Genomic DNA, 17,415 nt, shown 5'->3' with positions numbered 1-17,415 from the left:
GCACCAGGGACCAGTTCCGTGGAGAGAGATTTTTCTGTGGACTGGAGGAGGCGTTGTTTCACGTGCTGCCTGCATCCTGAGGATAGGGCTTCATTTGTCTGTGCAGCCCGGTTTCTGGCATGCTGCAAACTGGTGCCAGTCCACAGACTGGGGATTGGGGACTCCTTGTCTATGGGATGAAGCTACCCATTAAGTTGATTTGTGGTTCAATACCCAGAAAAATTGTTCAGTAAAAGTTGTAACTCATCTTGTGTAAATTTATTGTAGATGCTAGGCATTGTAGATTCCCTTTGCTAGTACACAAATGAATATCCTGTAGGCAACAACACTGGAAAAAATCTCAGCTATATCACTGAGCTTCTGTTTATGGCATTTCAGTCCATGGGGAAGGTCCACATTACTGTACAGCTGAACATAATAAGTAGCAATGGGAGTACTGCAAAGATAGATCAAAGGGTTATTTGATCAGGGTCTTTGGCAAAGATTTAGAAAAACACAACAAAGGTTAACAGTAAATCTCAACTATGAGAGTTGCTTAATTTCAGCCAATGTCTCTGTTCCTGGGCTGCATTAACAGAAGGATAGAATCAAGATCACGTGAAGTATAAATACCACTTTACAATGCCTTGGTAAGGCCGCACTTGGAATACTGCATCCAGTTTTGGTCACCACGATGTAAAAAAGATGTTGAGACTCTAGAAAGAGTACAGAGAAGAGCAACAAAGATGATTAGGGGACTGGAGATTAAAGCATATAAGGAACGGTTGCTGGAATTGGGTATGTCTAGTTTAATGAAGAGAAGGACGAGGGGGGACATGATAGCAGTGTTCCAGTATCTCAGGGGCTGTCACGAAGAAGAGGGAGTCAAGCTATTCTCCAAAGCGCCTGAGGGCAGGACAAGAAGCAACGGATGGAAACTAATCAAGGAGAGAAGCAACCTAGAACGAAGGAGAAACTTCCTGACAGTTAGAACAATTAACCAATGGAACAACCTGCTTCCAGAAGCTATGAATGCTCCAACACTGGAGGTTTTTAAGAAGAGACTGGATAGCCATTTATCTGAAATGGTATAGGGTTTCCTGCCTGAGCAGGGGATTGGACTCGATGACCTCCAAGGTCCCTTCCAACATTGTTATTACTATTATTATTATTATTATTATTATTTGCAAGTTGTTAGCATCGTATCACAAAAAACATGAAATCAGATGAACAGTGGGAAAAAAACCCTAATGTTTTTAGCAAATATATGAGTGCATCTACACCCTATGCATAATTGCACTTTTAAGGGTAGCTTAACACATGCAAATAATGAATTGCTTGGAGGACAAAAAAGATGGAGCAGGTGTTCCTGAAGGATGAAACAAAAGAAACAACAAGCAAGTATCATCCTTGGACTCTTTCAACAATGGATACACTTGACAGTTAGACAGGAGAAACCTCTGTAGTTCTGACCAGCAAAAGTAACATTAATCATACTCCTATTTGATACTTATTTAGATGTGTGGTGCTAAAGTAACTGAGAAAGGGAAAAGGAAAGAACCGGCATGATAAACATGTTCAAGAAGGGAGGCAAGAAAGAGAAAGTAAAAAGAGAATCCAATCTCCTCCCTCCTCCCTTCTGTTTTTTTCCCTTCCACCACCTCCCGTTCACTACACAAAGAGCCCTTTGATTCATCCTTATCACTCATTATCCGGATGGCTTTTTCTCGTGCGTCTCTGCACTGAGACATGTCCCTGCTGATGGAAGTCCTTTTGCCAGCAAGTGTCACCTTGTGAAAAGTTCTTTGGGGTGGAGAGGCTGCATTGCCTATTTGCAAAGGAAGACGGGAATTATATTTAGCAGGCCACAAAGGCAAGGAAACACTAGAAGCTCTTCAACACTGTCTTGTGATGAAAGGCAAATAAAGGCAAACACTTGAGCCTTTTCAGATCAGGAGGGCTGGCCACTCACACCCTGCAGAAAGGCTAGAGGGATGCTTCTTCCTGTCAGGGATTATAGGGTGGTTACAAATTCATCAAACTGGAGATTCAGGAAAAAGAATAAGACTGTCATTATTCAGGCAAGGAACCTAAGCGCTGAGGCTTAGAAATGAGCTATAAAAGGCACATATTTTGAACCCTCTGGAGAGGATAAGGCATAAATGATTTAAAATGTGCAATGTTAAAGGTAAGACCGTGAGCTTGGAGCACATTTCCCTCAGGTAATGAGGATGGTTTAAAAAGGATAAAGAACTGCACTGATTCTGGCATAAATTCATTGACCGCATTTCAATCACACTCTTAAAGAGGGCAGTTAAAAGTTGAGTAGATAATTCATGTAATATACTGAGCTTAGTAATTATCTAAGTAATAATCTAAGTAATAATCTTTTAGGGTAGTTTGTTTATGGTTCAATATTATATGCAAACCTAGAACATGGATTAATTCAATAAAAACCCTACGTGTGTTGTGTAAACAAAGCTATTCTTTATTTGTAAAAGGACATAATTGATTTCCATGGTATTTGGGGAAAAACTTTTTCTCACGCTGGCCCTAAAAATAAAATAAAGAAGAGAGGAAGATAATACCATAAATAGCAGAGGTGATCTGTACAAAAGTGAAATGATGTGAGTCTGAAAATAGCATTGGGATAAATTTGCCGCCTTGATCTGTCCATTTATGCTGCAGGATGAGGAATGGTGAAAAAATAGTGGAATTGGAAGGCTGGGCATTCAATTTCTGATCCCTTGTACATAAATGCCATTATTGACACATGTACAAAAAGTGCAGAGTGTTGCTTGCATTGTTGCAGGTGCCATCTTGCCTGTTTTGGCAGTCCCCCCCCCCATCCCATGAATGCTCTGGTTGACAGCCATAGCTACATCTTCTGATGGCAATTTCCACAACACAGTTCTTGAAGAAATAATGTCTTTAGTATGTCCTGAAAACTCCATCATTCAGTTTCATTAAATGATCCAAAAATAATATACCAAGAGGCTTTTTTTCTATTTAAGCTATCCCACCATTGAGTTGAGGAAGACACCTCATAATTGTTCGCAGGATGATTGGAAAAATATAACTATAATGGAAATACACAGTTTAAAAAGATACAAATAACTAATTGCCCAGGTATTAAAAATTTGGGAATCACAATTAATACAAAGAAGAAACAAATGCATTGTCGCTCAGCCATTACCTTTTCGGTATTGCCATATATTGGCAGCAGTCAAATATCAAAGTTTTTTTTTTTTTCATCAGATTGTTCTGGGTTTTTTTGTTGAGTAACTGATTTTTTGGGTAGTTTTCATGTAATTTTCTTAGATTGATAGTATTTTTGTATTTCTTTCTGTACACCTCTTAAGTAATTTAAAAAATAAAACAGTTTTGAAAACATCATTTGCTTTGTACCTTCTGTTTCAAATGAAACAGAAGCCTTTTATTACTGGTTTGTCACACAGTCAGCCAGATGTTCAGACTGGATTTTGCCTGTCAAGTCCTTCCCAAGGACCTTGATAGGCAGATGTGGATGTTTTAATGATGTTAAGATATCATTGTAGGATGTAAGCTGTTCCATTGGCTTGTTCCAACAACGTTATTATCTAGTTAGTTTTACGATATTAAACAGTATATTGTCATTATGTTATTACTGTGGATATTTTGATTATCGATTGAAGATTGTAAACCTCAGAGCACCCCTGGCATGAATGATAAATAAATGACCCACAAAATCCACATCTCAGGTCTTAAAATAAGAGGGAATCTCTGCTGCTACACACTTCCCATAATCCTTCCTTACCTGCTGTTCAAATTCAAGATTCCCATTCAGTTGCCGTTGGGATTTTGATCTCACCTGGTTTTCACCCAGGAAAATTCCAGAAGACAAAGCAAACTACTGTAAAACTTCCCTCCCTTCCATCCTTGTAAAAACCCACTTTCCAGTTAGGGTCTTCAGCCTTTGGTGTTCTCAAGTTTTGTTTTTCTCTAGCCCTGATCTCTTGATTGGTTTTCTCCTGCTTTTTTCCTTGATAGATTTTTTCATTGTCAGTACAAGCCTGTTATTTTACACTTTAACTGTCCTCTGCTGATTACTTTCATTGATACTCATGCATTAACGTAATCATGATCTGCAACTTAAATGGCTTAAGATATTCAATATATAGAATTAAATATTATTCTTAGACGTTGAATATTGAATATTATGGTTGGTTGCACAGTTAGCCAGATAGTTAGGCTGAATATGGCATTTTTATCGATCGATTGAGTCTTTCCCAAGGACCTGGCATAGGAAATATTGCTTGATGATGTTAAAGGTATCTTTGCAGGATATAAATTATTTGAAGTAAAGCTGCTTTTTGCAACTGACTGATGGTGATTTTGTCAAAGCTGATGGTGTCCATGTAGTGCACCAGATGTTTTGGGACTGAACCCAATCCTATCTTTGCTTTCTTTTGTCGCAGTCATGCTGTGTTCTGTTTGCAGGTCTTTGCATTTTATGATTTTTCTTCAGTTCTTTCTCTTCTGTTCTGCTGTGCCCTGGTACTGCATCATACACAGTCTAGGCTCTTTTGTCTTTCTCATCAACAATTTTAAGCCTGGGTTGCTATGTGTCTGGTTAAACTATAAAGTCCAGATCCCTTTAGCTTATTCATTCTCTATTACTTTGTCTGTTTTGTAGTTCCACCAGTTTTGCTTCTAGGTAGTGGTATTTTTTTCAGATAGCCCAAAGCATAATGTTGCTACTTTGTCATGCCATTTGCTTGTAGTCAGTCTGGGTAATCTTGCAGTAGCTAATTAGGTATTTTTTTGGCTTCTTTGCAGAGCCGGTATTTGCTGTCTGTTGCTGTCTTCTCAGTTCTGGCTTTGTATAGCAATAACACTTAGCAATAGTGTTTAGATTTATATATGGTACCACTTCATAGGGCTTTATACCATTCTCTAAGCCAGGGCTTTTCAATCTTTTCACCCATTGTACCACTTTTAGGATATGGCAACATCCGAGTATCACCAGTCGCCTAGCAAGGTGTCAAAAACGTGATGACCAAAAAAAAAAGGAAAAAAGTGATAAAGTACAGGTAGTCCTTGACTTACAACAGTTTGCTTAGTGACTGTTCGAAGATACAATGGCCCTGACAAAAGTGCCCCCCAAACCACAGCCGAGCAAGACACCTGCCTGCCCGCCCGGCGGCGCTCTTCCTCCTGTCCAAGGTTTTCATTGTTGTGAGCATTTCTGTTGAGGATTGGCAGCGGGGGTGAGGTGGGGGGTGCTTGGTTTTCATTCCCCCCATCTGTTGGGTGATTGCAGCAGGTTTTGGTCACTTCACATGACCCTGGGATACTGTGACCATCATAAATATGAATCAGTTGCCAAGCATCTGAATGTAAATCACAAAACCCTGGAGATGCTGCAACATTCCAGCTGATCGACGCTTCTTCTGGGCTCAGCAGAAGTGCCAGGATAAGTGCTGCTTTCCAGCTGGAGCCTGGCGCTGATCCTGACACTTCCATTGAGCCCTGACAGCCCTGAAGAAGTGCCGATCAGCTGGAAAGCAGCACTGATCCTGGTGCTTCTGCTGAGGCCTGACAGCCTTGTAGCTATAGCCGTCTCTTGCTCAGGCTTGTGCAGTGCTGCCACCGGTTCAACTCATTCCCCTCCCCTGCTATTTTCTAGGATGGTTGCGTACCACCTGCCAGGTGTCAATGTACCACAGGTGGTACCCGTACTACTGGTTGAAAAGCCCTGCTCTAAGCAGTTTACAGAGTCAGCATATTGCCCCCAACAATCTGGGTCCTCCTTTTACTGACTTCGGAAGGATGGAAGGCTGAGTCAACTTTGTATGCAGTGGTGGGATTCAGTCGGTTTGCACCACTTTGGCAGAACCGGTAGTTAATTTTTTCTTGCCCAGGCCCAGAATGGACTTCCGGAAGTGGCATCCACACAGAGAACCGGTTGTTCACATAACTGAATCCCATCACTGTTTGTATGCATTTGTCCTTAGTCTTATGCAGCCAGAATTAGCCTGTCTTTTTCTTCCGCTTTCCTGCTCTTAGCCATAGTCTGATCTTACTATTACTTGCTTTGCCTGCTACTTGTTTTGTTTGTTTGTTTGCTTATTTACTCACCATGTGATACTTTGTCTTGCCATGTCTCTTTTCTATTCCTTTTTTTCATAGGGCAGTTTGGTCTCTTGGGTATTCTGTAAGCCTTCAACTATCTGGTAAACTTGCAACATTCCATACCCACCTACTTTTCCTGGAAAGTAAAGTTCTTTAATAATAATAACAACAACAGTAATAAAAAAGTTAGAAGGGACCTTGGAGGTCATCTAGTCCAACACCCTGCTCAGGGAGGAAACCCTATACCATTTTGGACAAATGGCTGTCCAGTCTTTTCTTAAAAACCTCCAGTGTTGGAGCATTCACCACTTCTGGAGGCAGGTTGTTCCACTGGTTAATTGTTCTCACTGTCAGGAAGTTTCTCCTTAGTTCTAGGTTGCTTCTCTCCTTGATTAGTTTCCACCCGTTGCTTCTTGTCCTGCCTTCAGGTGCTTTGGAGAATAGCTTGACTTTCTCTGGATAAAGGGCATGATTCATTGTCATTACTTTTCTAATCTTCCTGTCCAGGGCTTTTAATTCTACATGAGTCCAATTCACTCTTCCAACTGTGTATCTAATGTCTGGAATTGTCCAAGTGTTAATGGTATTTCCTCCACTGAGTCTGGATTCTAAGCTCACTTTCATGATGCATTCACTTTTAATCTTCTTCTTGACTTTAAGTGTTTGATGTTGTCAGCCTGAAGGTGCTCAGGTATTTATGAACTTCTTGATCCAGACTCATGACATTATTTCCATAGAGAATCTTGATACCATTCGTGTTCATTATTTTTTCCCCTGAAGATGGTAAGGGTGGCACATTTTGTCCAAACTCTGTGGCAGTATCTTGGCTATACATATGGGCAGTGTTGAGCGGTGATTCTATTTCAGGCAGTGTTTTTCTATACAGCTTCTGATCATTGATGTAAAGGAGGCGGGATAGTCTCTAGCACAGTGGTTCTCAACCTTTCTAATGCCGCGACCCCATAATACAGTTCCCCATGTTATGGTGACCCCCAACCACTTATAAATCACCGGGTGCCAGGGGCGTGGCCAAAGAAAAGGGGAAAAAAATGGCGGACAGACTTGTTTGGCGACCCCAGTGAAATGATCGTTCGAACCCAAATGGGGTTCCGACCCACAGGTTGAGAACCACTGCTCTAGCAGATATTTGATAGCCATTTTGTTATTGTTGTTGCTATTTACACAGCAATGTGAAATCACAACTACCAGTCCATTAGCTGGTATTGAGACTATTCAAAGTCACTTTCTGGTGCAAAGAAATGGAAAGGGGATAGAACAAGACTCATCAAAGTTTTACATCATCCTGGACCACCTGCAGTCGTCCAAATGTTTCTCAAATTATGGTTCCCAGCATCCCCAGCCAGCCTGGCCAGTGGCAAAGTAACACAGGGAGTTACAGTTCAGTAAGGTTTGAGAGGCCTTGCCTACCCAAGTAAGCAGGACCCGCCCACTGAAGCAAGTCATTCCCAAGCCTTAGGTCCCCCCAGTTCTCCTCTAAGAACTCCAGGGACTCCCCCCCCCAAATCGGGGGGGAACTTGCAAAGGGGCAGGATATTTCTCCCGCGAACTCGGCTTTCCGTCGACCCTTGATTCCTCTTGGGGCTCCCGCCAGGGAGACGCTCTTCAGCCAGGACTCTCTTTCATCTGTCTTGCGGCAGCGTCCTCTGGAGCCAATCACAGCCGCTCTTGGCGCCGCTCTTCCTTAAGTTCAGCCGTCGGGGCGTCTTTGAAAAAGTCCGGGATGTGACGCTTGGGCGGACAATGGCGAGAGTCCTGCGGAGTTAAGCCGGCTCGGCGCGGAGAGCATCCGCGGTCCCGGAAAATGCGCTTCTCCTCTCGTTGCGCTTGCAAACCTAACTCTGGCGATTGCGGCGGCGGCGGCGGCTGTAGCAAGCAGAGAGGCACCAGAAAACAGCGGGGGGGAGCGGCCTTTGCTGACCGGGTCCTGCTCCGTGAAAGGGGAGGAGGGCAGGCTTCCTGTCCCTACTTCGGGCAGCCGGCCGCATTACCGGTGGGATTAGACGCGCCGTGCACCTCTTCAGCTAAGAAGAGATTGAGTCGCCTGGTTGTCGAGGGAGGAAGGGGCTGCTTGCCTCGGCCCCTTCCTGCCCGGTCCTGCTTCGATTTCAGTTGCTGAAACTGAGGCTCTCGCAGCCGCGCGTTGCTTGGAAGCAGGACTGCTCCACTCTAGAGATAGCCTTCTGCTGCCCCTCCGTATGGCTGCAGAGCCCCTGCCTTCCGAGGCCTCCTGGGTCAACTGGATGGGCGAGCCCACCGTAGCCTGGCAGAGTGACCCCGTCAGCACCAAGCCCAGGAAAGGGCCAGGTGCCTTCCAGCTCGGGACGCAGTTCTGGATTTTTAACCACAGCGGAGAGGAGACCTCGCCCCCGTTTCTGACCGACGCTTGGCTCGTTCCCCTCTTTTACGCCCTTATCATGTTGCTAGGTCTGGTGGGCAACGGCCTGGTCATCTATGTCATCAGCAAGCATCGCCAGATGCGCACAGCCACAAACTTCTACATTGGTGAGTCCACTCAGTAGCGACAGAACTCACCTGGAACCCAGGTGGTTCCAAGGCGGCAGAGTCAGTTAACATATTTTCTTCTGTAATACTGTAAAATGAGGGGCAAGAAAGATTCTTCTAGCACTTCTGTTGGATGTTCTGCCTTAGCTGGAACCTAGAACCTGTCAGGGTCTTAGACCTAGGTTCTCACTCTGTCCAGTCGTTTCCATCAACTTCCATCAAGACTATTTCAATGAGCATTTAAGACCATACACGTTCCCACTGATAACACCAATTGCTTGTAACATTACACTCAATTGTGTACAGTGAAGTTGACATTTCTCATACGTTAAATTTACTTGTAATATTTGAAAGAGTGATGATATTGCTTGCCACTTGCTCCAAGTTGTAAATAAAGTGGTTTTAAACGTTAGCTTTGATTACATTTAGTGATTTCACAGGCAGATGGTTAAAATACTTTCTTTTTAAAAAAACAAAAACACCACCACACATTCACTAATTCTTACTGCATTTCCAGATTACACTGATGTGTTGCTCTTTAAGTTCTTCAGCAGTTTTGTCAGGTAAAAATCCACAGTGTGTTATAACTTTAAAGAAATACTATTCGCTATATCAAGGGTTCTCAACCTTGGCAACTTTAAGAGTTGTGGATTTCAACTCCCAGAAGTTCTGGGAGTTGAAGTCCACAAGTCTTAAAGTTGCCAAGGTTGAGAACCCCTGTGTTATATATATTGATTTACCAATCAGAAATTAATGTAAAGCAGCATATTGCTCAATGGATTTTTAAAGTGTTTTCAAGTTGTGGGTGCTACAACACTGGAGGTTTTTAAGAAGAGATTGGACAGCCATTTATCCAGAATGGAATTGGTCTCCCACTTGGGCAGGGATTAGACTAGAAGACGTCTGAGTTCCTGACCAACTCTGTTATTCTGTATTCTGACTATATTAAGATGATGAACATTCTAAAGCTATTTACAATATTTTCAGAGAAGCTAGGTTAAAAAAATCTTATCCCTAAGCTCTAACACATTTTCGTATGACACACCTAATTCAAAAGATATTGTACTACACTTGTAATATTCCAGGTGTGACTGTGCTACAACTCCTAGCTTTCATCATTATTAGCCACAGTGGCTGAGATGATGGGAATAGAAATTCAGTGTTTCCCGGAGAGCCATAAGCTCCTCACCCTTGATTTAGTCTATCATAACTCACAAAGCTGGGCTACCATATGCATCTGAAGAGGTGGGGTAGCTCTATATCATATCCCTAATTGATCTGGCATTATGATGCATGCCATTCTATATAAATATTTTCACATTAGAAAAAAGGTATGCATACTTAGTCTGGACAAAAGCTGTATGCTTTGTCTTTCAGAGTTATCTCAAAAGTTATCGGTCCACTTTCCATTACTATTAGAACCTTAGTATATATAATTTGCCCCTTTTATATAATCATTCTGTTAAAATTAGGAGTTGAATTCAGCTGACCTTCATCAAACATGCTCAGTTCTTCTAACCTTTGAGTGGCATTGCATTAAATACAATGGCAGCTGTAGGAATTAGTAGTGCAATACTACTGTACAGTATTTTTGGGTTCCTCATCCACAGCTCACTTAAAGTATAATCCACTAGTCCAGTGCTTCTCAACGTTTGTGTGACGGCGACCCCCGTCACACAAACGTGCCGCGCATGCGCGGCGGCGACCTCCGAGGGGGAAAAATGGCAGATTGCCTTGTTTGGCGACCCCCGAGAAATGGTCGATCGATCCCAAATGGGGTTGCGACCCATAGGTTGAGAACCGCTGCACTAGTCCTTCAGTGGGTAAAAAAATTACAATTACAAATCTTGCTGCTCCTATTGCTGCTCCCTCTTGGATGCTGCTAAGTGCTTCTGCCTTCATTTACTGCGAAAAGGGCCACTTAAGGAAAAGGACTGACCGATTCACCCCAGTTTTGCTTCTTCCATTCTGAATAAATATTTCAGAGAAACACGAAGAACGTGAAACAACAACGACAGAAGTCAGGAGGAGGGAGGTAAAGATATCCTGCGATCTCTACAGCACTTTTTCTCTTGAGTCCCAGACAAACAGGAATCCTTTGTGTTAGACAGAACTGTAAGACCTGAATCAGGGAAGGAGGCTGACATTACTTGTCTCAGCTAACCTTATGCCAAAGCTGATCTCAACTTTGTGTCTTTCACAGCAAATCTGGCCACCACTGACATCATATTCTTAGTGTGCTGTGTTCCCTTCACTGCCACTCTCTATCCCTTGCCCAGCTGGGTGTTTGGCGACTTTATGTGCAAATTTGTCAACTATTTGCAGCAGGTGAGCTTGAAGGATAGAAGAATATCTATCTATAATTGTATTTCAATTCCCACACGTACAGTTGATGATATGAAGTGGATATATTTCAGTGTCTGCAGATGGTGCCAATTACATAGCTGTATGTTAGGACTGGCAACTCGCAGGCTATTTACATTTCCCCCTCCAGCCCTCCTAAGCTATTACAGATCTGCGGGGACTATAAACTATTCACAGTGAATGCAAATAATGCTGTTCTTGCTTTAAAGAGGAGAAGGAGGCGCACGAGCAACTGAAAGGTGAATTTAGATTTTGGTGTCTCCGCCACATGCTTTTGTCTCCTCACCAGGTGACTGTCCAGGCCACTTGCATTACTCTGATGGCTATGAGTGTGGACCGCTGCTATGCTACACTGTACCCATTGCAGTCGTTGCGTTATCGAACCCCCCAGGTAGCCATGGCCATCAGCTTTGCTATTTGGATTGGTGAGTGGGGCTTGCAAAATCTATGAGCATTTATACCTTTGGAAAAAAAGAAGAGGCTATGTTGGTGGAGGTGGAAGGGAAACCAAACCCATGTCTGACACATCCAGACTTACCTTCTTGGGATTTCAAATCACTGACCGCTCTCTGGAGTTGCTTACTTAATTCAGAAGTGAGGTCAGAAGGTAAGGGACTGTAAAAAGTGCTATTGTTACTTTGAAATATATGTGTATATAAAATAAGCAGAATGAATACAAAATCAAGACGATCCAAGTCTCCTAACTTGTGAAGCCATTATTTCAGTTCAAACCACTAATCTTCCAGTGTCATTGGAAGTCGGACTGCATATAAGTTTCATAAATCATCATCATTTGACATTGAGTTTGATGTCAGAATCCAGGACTTACCTTCCCCTAATCCAGTGGTGGCGAACCTATGGCACACGTGCCAGAGGCAGCACTCAGAGCCCTCTCTGTTGGCATGCGCGCCACCGCTGCCAGCAGCAGGTCCATCAGGCTACTCCCACTGCCCGGAGCAGGGGCCCCACCTAGCACAAAGGAGGTGAAGCAGCCAACTAGCAAGCTCGAGTAGAGGTGGTAGAGCAGAGGTCACCAACCATTGTCAATTGGTGGACTGGAAGAAAAGGGAAGGGGAAGCATTTTACATGTGTGCATGCGCGCATGGGGCCGCGAGCATGCACGTGCTGCAAATGGGGTGGGGTTAGTGCCTGCGTGATACCCACTAGCCCTGCCCCATTCTTACGTGGTGCAGCGCCTTGTATCTGCACCCCGTGGCATGGCAGCGGCCGTTTTTGCTCCTTGCAGTGCGGTGGCCCATTTTTTTGCCACCAGTTTTTGCATGTTAGAGATGGCACTCACAGGTACCTCCCTGCCCCCCCCCCCAGGACACCACAATGTTGATGCGGTCCTGGCACTTTGCGATAAATAAGTGGGTTTGGGATTGCGGTTTGGGCACTCAGTCTCTAAAAGGTTCACCATCACTGCCCTAATCTATCCACTCAATTTCTTATAAATCAGCAGTCTCCAAACATTTGAGTTCATCAACCCCTTCATGAAGTTTCAGAGTTTTTATCAATCCCTAAACTTTTACTATATGAAAATGATTGAATAAATACTACTTTAACTAATAGTACTATGTAAGCTTAAAATGTTTGATAACCATTATCTTTAAACTGTTTAAAGTTAAAGGTGTTGACTATCATTACAAAGCTAAACATTCTAAATGATGGATTTTTGAATTTTGAATTCATGTTTCAGTTTCTTCTCTTTTGATCCTTCTGTCTCTGGGCTAGGTTTATAAATACTCTGAACACCACTTTCAAAAACATTCTCCCTTACCTCTTTTATTTATTTATTTATTTATTTATTTATTTATTTATTTATTTATGAGACTTATATACCACTTTAAGTGCAAGCACTCTCTAAACGGTGTACACCAGTAAGCAATGTATATATATATTTGCATTGCCCCTAACAATCTGGGTCCTCATTTTACCTACCCCGGAAGGATGGAAGGCTGAGTCAACCTTGAGCCGGTGAGATTTGAACTGCTGACCTGCTGAACACAGTCAGCTAAAGTGGCCTGCAGTACTGCACTCTAACTGCTGCGCCACCTCAGCTCATATATTATGTGAGAGCCAGTTTAGTGTATTGGTTAAGGAACCAAGCTAGGAACCAGGCAACTGTGAGTTCTAGGCCTACCTTAGCCAGCTGGGTGACCTTCGGCCAGTCACTTACTTTCAACCCTAGGAAGAATCCAATGAAGCATCATTTTTTAAAATCTTGTCAAGAAAACTGCAGAGACTAGTTTTATCTCTATTAGTAAATCAGCAACCATACTCATTTACATATACATGCATCCACCATCCATGCATCCACCCATCCATCCATGCATCCATCCATCCACTATTCTCCTTTCTAAGAGATAGGATCATTCTGGTTTTCCTCAAGTCTTTCTAGAGTTTGTTTTCTAAATGCTCATCCAAGGATTGTGACTTCTGGTTCTATGACCTCCAGGTTCCTTCATTCTCTCCTTGCCCATGGCTATGTTTCACCGTACTGAAAATGGCTACTGGTATGGGTTACGTACCTACTGCATTGAAGCTTTCACAAGCAAGAACCAGGAGCGCAGCTTTATCCTCTACACTTTCCTGGGTGTTTATCTATTGCCTCTTCTCACTATTTGCTTCTGCTACACTATCATGCTCAAGCGCATTGGACGTCCTGTGGTTGAACCAGTGGACCATGATTACCAGGTAAGATAGTAGAAAGAAAGTGAAGGGTCACTCTGCTTCTGTTATTAGATTTTTAAAGCTCCTGCAATCTTCTGTATGTGCAAAAACAAAGTCCCAGTTCAGGTAATTTAAACAAATGTTAAAAAAAAAAAATCTGAAAGAAAAGTTAAAAACCCGTCCTCTCCATATATACTGCTTAGGTGTAGCCAGAATAAATTTCATGCAGTTGCCAATATGTATAATATCTTTTGACGATGTATAATATCTTTTGAAATAATTTTCTTTGCTCATGCAGCATATTGTGCTAATTAAGCTACTTTGTACATAATTAACCTTAAGGTCTACTAGCAGCCTGAAGAATCATAAACAGGTTGGTTGTGAATCATAAATACATAATACATCATGCCTTCATTTATAATAACAAATATATTAATTTTAATTAAGAATAAAATAATATTTAATCAACTATAACCCCATTGGTTAAAGAACTTTGAGTGGTTTGGTCTAGGACAGGGGTAGGCAACCTTGGCTCTTTTATGACTCGTGGACTTCAACTCCCAGAATTCCTGTGCCAGCATGCTGGCTCAGGAATTCTGGGAGTTGAAGTCCATGAGTCATAAAAGAGCCAAGGTTGCCTACCCCTGGTCTAGGAAGAGAGTTTTCCCTGCTGTTGTTCCCACCCTATGGAACAACTTGACCCAGTGACAGGCCCCTACTCTTCTGGACCTCCAGAAGAGCATTAAAATCTGGCTCTGCCAACTGACCACGGGATCTATCAGTGCCATTCAACCCTGGGGGTGATTGGTGGGTTGAAGGTGCTCCCTCTGCCTTTTAACTCTGCAGTTATTTTTTTTTAAAAAAATATTTGGTTTAATATGGTTTTTAATTATATTTTTAACTATGGCTTTTATATGATTCTCCTGTTTTATTTGTAAATATCCAGAGTTGTGCAAGTATGATGAGCAGGATAAAAATCTAATAAACAAACAATTTGTTTTCTTATTTCATTTTATCATCAATTTAAAATGCCTGGGAAAACAGACATATTTTTGAATGCTCCTATATCCGTGGTGGTGAACCTATGACATGGGTGCCACAGGCGGCACGCGGAGCCATCTCTGATGGCACGTGAGCCATTGCTGGGCCGAGCTGCTCCCTCCTCCTCTCTGCACATGCACAGTCTGGGAATAGGCAAGATGCTATAAAAGGAGCAACTTTCTGTGGAAACAGCATTTGCTGCAGACAGCAAGAGAGCAAGCATGAGTCAGAGCGGACAGCGAGCAAGCGAGCACAAGCTGACAGCTCGGTGGCCACGCCCACTCGGCACCGGCGATGCATAAGTGGGTTTTGGGTTGCAGTTTGGGCATTCAGTCTCTAAAATGTTCGCCACCACTGTCCTATATTGTTGAAATCTTATCTGGAAATGTATAAGATTCTTTGGACTTGCATACAATGATTGGGCCCATCAGTTCTCATTTTGTCTTCTTCAACTGTTTATATAATATCTTTCAACAAGAAATTGAATTCCTACGTGTTCTGAATTTTCGAATTCTGTATCAGTTATGGAGCACAAAAAAATCAAGGTATGCTTAGTTTGTTTTATTCCCAATCATTTTTACCCCAAGATGAATTAAATTAAATTAAATTAAATTTTAAATTATTCAATTGATCTCCTTTCCCCAAAGCTCTCTGCATTTGTGGAAAACTTCAGGGAGAAAAAAAATGGTAATGAATGGGAAAAAGGAAGAAAAGATGAACATAAGATGATAAGTAATGTAAGGACAGTCAAATAATATCTCCCCCATCCTCCAAAAAATACCAGATTGGTGTACTGGTTAAAGGTGCTGCATTATAAACCAGGAGACCGTGAATTCTAGTCCTGCTCCTGCTCTAGAATCACAAAATCCAGATGGGTGGGTCTGGGTCAGTAACTCTCTGTCAGTCCTAGCAAGAAGGTACTGGCAAGCCACTTCCAAAAAACTTTGTAAATTGGCAGAAATCTGGGCTGACCTGATGGATGAGAAAATCCCGGCATATGCAGAGTATCAAAATAGCTCATATAGGTCTGCTGAGTCCCTTGCATTTCACTGAGATTCCATCATTTTATCTTTCTTTGGAAAATACTTCTCCAAAGATACATATTCTAAAAATTTGGGATATTTTATTTTACATATTTATTCAATTTATATGCTACCCATCTCACTCTGCAAAGTGACTCCGGGCAGCTCACAATTAAAATAAATGTTAAAATATTAAAACGACAGTCTAAAATTGCAATGGTCTTCCTCTGAATCTGAAACCAATAGGTCTTTTTTTTTTCCTGCTAAACTAGGCAATTGCTCTGACTGCTCAGTTTGCACACTCTCCATAAACACTGTTAATGTGTATTTTCTGTTCATTTCCAGCAAGTGCAACATCTCTCTGAACGCTCAGCGGCCGTGCGAGCTAAGATTTCCAAAATGGTTGTTGTGATTGTGCTTCTTTTTGCCATTTGCTGGGGTCCTATCCAGTTCTACCTGCTTTTTCAGGGCTTCTATCTCCATTTCCAGGTGAACTATGAAACCTATAAGATTAAGACATGGGCTAATTGCATGTCTTATGCTAACTCTTCCCTCAATCCTATTGTTTATGCTTTCATGGGAGACAGTTTCCGCAAATCCTTCAAGAGAGCGTTTCCCTTCCTCTTCCGCCAACGTGTACGGGACAACGGCATGCATTCAGGCTCCCATAACGCGGAGATGAAATTTGTTACTGAAGAGATCTAACTTCCGTTGTGAGGAAGAACTTGGCTGGCTTCCTTCTCGAGAAAGGATATTTCAACTGACATGTTAAAATAAGATGGTTACTGACTCAGCCATATAGGAAAGGTAATTACTTCAGTACGCCCTACACAAAGCAGAATTTTCTGCATCTTAGGCTACGTTAAATTCCATATAACAACTAGGGGTTCCATATTATTCCTTGTGAATTTTAATTTTAAATGCTTCAGGAATCTGCACTGCTGTATTAGGTTTCAATGCTGGCGGAAGCAAGCCTACTGTTTTGTATTTATGGTCATCTTTAGAATATAAGTTCTGTACAACTTGAATTTACCCAGTCTCTGGATGTAAAATGTAAAAATAAAATTTTTGAAAATGATTTTTTTCCCCTGAAGCTTATTGAGATTTGAAGGTTTTGTTTTTTAAAGAATAACAGATTAAAATAATAATAAAATAACAGATTAAGATCATTCAAAAGACACGTTCTTGATCCAATGGCAGTTAAGAAGCATTCCTGTTTAACCAACCCACACAATACTAATATTTAATATCCACTGATGCCATATCGTTATTATTTTCTATTTTTCCTCCAGCAGAGTTCAGGGCAGCAGATGACTTGTCATGTGACGTGTGATTGATTGATTTATTAGATTTTTATCCTGCCTTTATTACTTCCTAAATAATTCAAGGTAGTAAACATACCTAATATTCCTTCCTCCTCCTAGTTTTTTCACAACACCAACCCTGTGAGGTAGGCTGGGATGTGAGTGAATGACTGGCCCAAAGTTACCTAGCCAGATTTTACTCAGGACTAATGGAGAACTCCCAGTCTTTTAGTTTGTAGGACCTTCACCACTAAGCCAAACTGCCAAAACAAGCTATCTGATGCGAAAAGATGATGGCCTGATTCAACCAACATGCTAACACTTGACTAGGTTCCCTAAGTACACTGAACTCCAAGCTTCCCCATCTCATCTCAGTCCGGAACACAGACAGGACT

At 42.1% G+C, this 17,415-nt stretch overlaps 1 protein-coding gene across 2 annotated transcripts; it reads left to right on the top strand.

Moving 5' to 3' along the window:
* The first annotated feature begins 7,766 nt into the window (after positions 1-7,766).
* LOC120315348 (G-protein coupled receptor 54-like) lies at positions 7,767-16,753 on the top strand. 2 transcript variants are annotated; one of them, XM_039359567.1, is made up of 6 exons: positions 7,767-8,616; positions 10,820-10,944; positions 11,270-11,405; positions 13,439-13,677; positions 16,062-16,205; positions 16,304-16,753. In XM_039359567.1, the coding sequence occupies exons 1-6, from the start codon at positions 8,310-8,312 to the stop codon at positions 16,385-16,387; spliced, it is 1,035 nt and encodes a 344-aa protein (XP_039215501.1). In that variant the 5' UTR covers positions 7,767-8,309; the 3' UTR covers positions 16,388-16,753. The 2 variants fall into 2 exon arrangements, with proteins under 2 accessions (XP_039215501.1, XP_039215500.1); XM_039359566.1 differs by having other exon boundaries at positions 16,062-16,753.
* The last annotated feature ends 662 nt before the right edge of the window (positions 16,754-17,415 follow it).

Source organism: Crotalus tigris, unplaced genomic scaffold, assembly GCF_016545835.1.
Source record: "Crotalus tigris isolate CLP2741 ecotype Arizona unplaced genomic scaffold, ASM1654583v1 scf7180000019078.1875890, whole genome shotgun sequence".
Classification (NCBI taxonomy): domain Eukaryota; kingdom Metazoa; phylum Chordata; class Lepidosauria; order Squamata; family Viperidae; genus Crotalus; species Crotalus tigris.
The sequence above is the reverse complement of the archived record's forward strand: the minus strand, read 5'-3'. Positions and strand labels throughout refer to the sequence as shown.

Bases quoted from the DNA above. Each gene is read 5' to 3' on its own strand.
- LOC120315348 (XM_039359566.1), top strand. From the start codon at position 8,310: ATGGCTGCAGAGCCCCTGCCTTCCGAGGCCTCCTGGGTCAACTGGATG. The intron at 10,945-11,269 runs GTGAGCTTGAAG...TCTCCTCACCAG, and splicing joins TTGTCAACTATTTGCAGCAG to GTGACTGTCCAGGCCACTTG. The intron at 11,406-13,438 runs GTGAGTGGGGCT...TATGACCTCCAG, and splicing joins CAGCTTTGCTATTTGGATTG to GTTCCTTCATTCTCTCCTTG.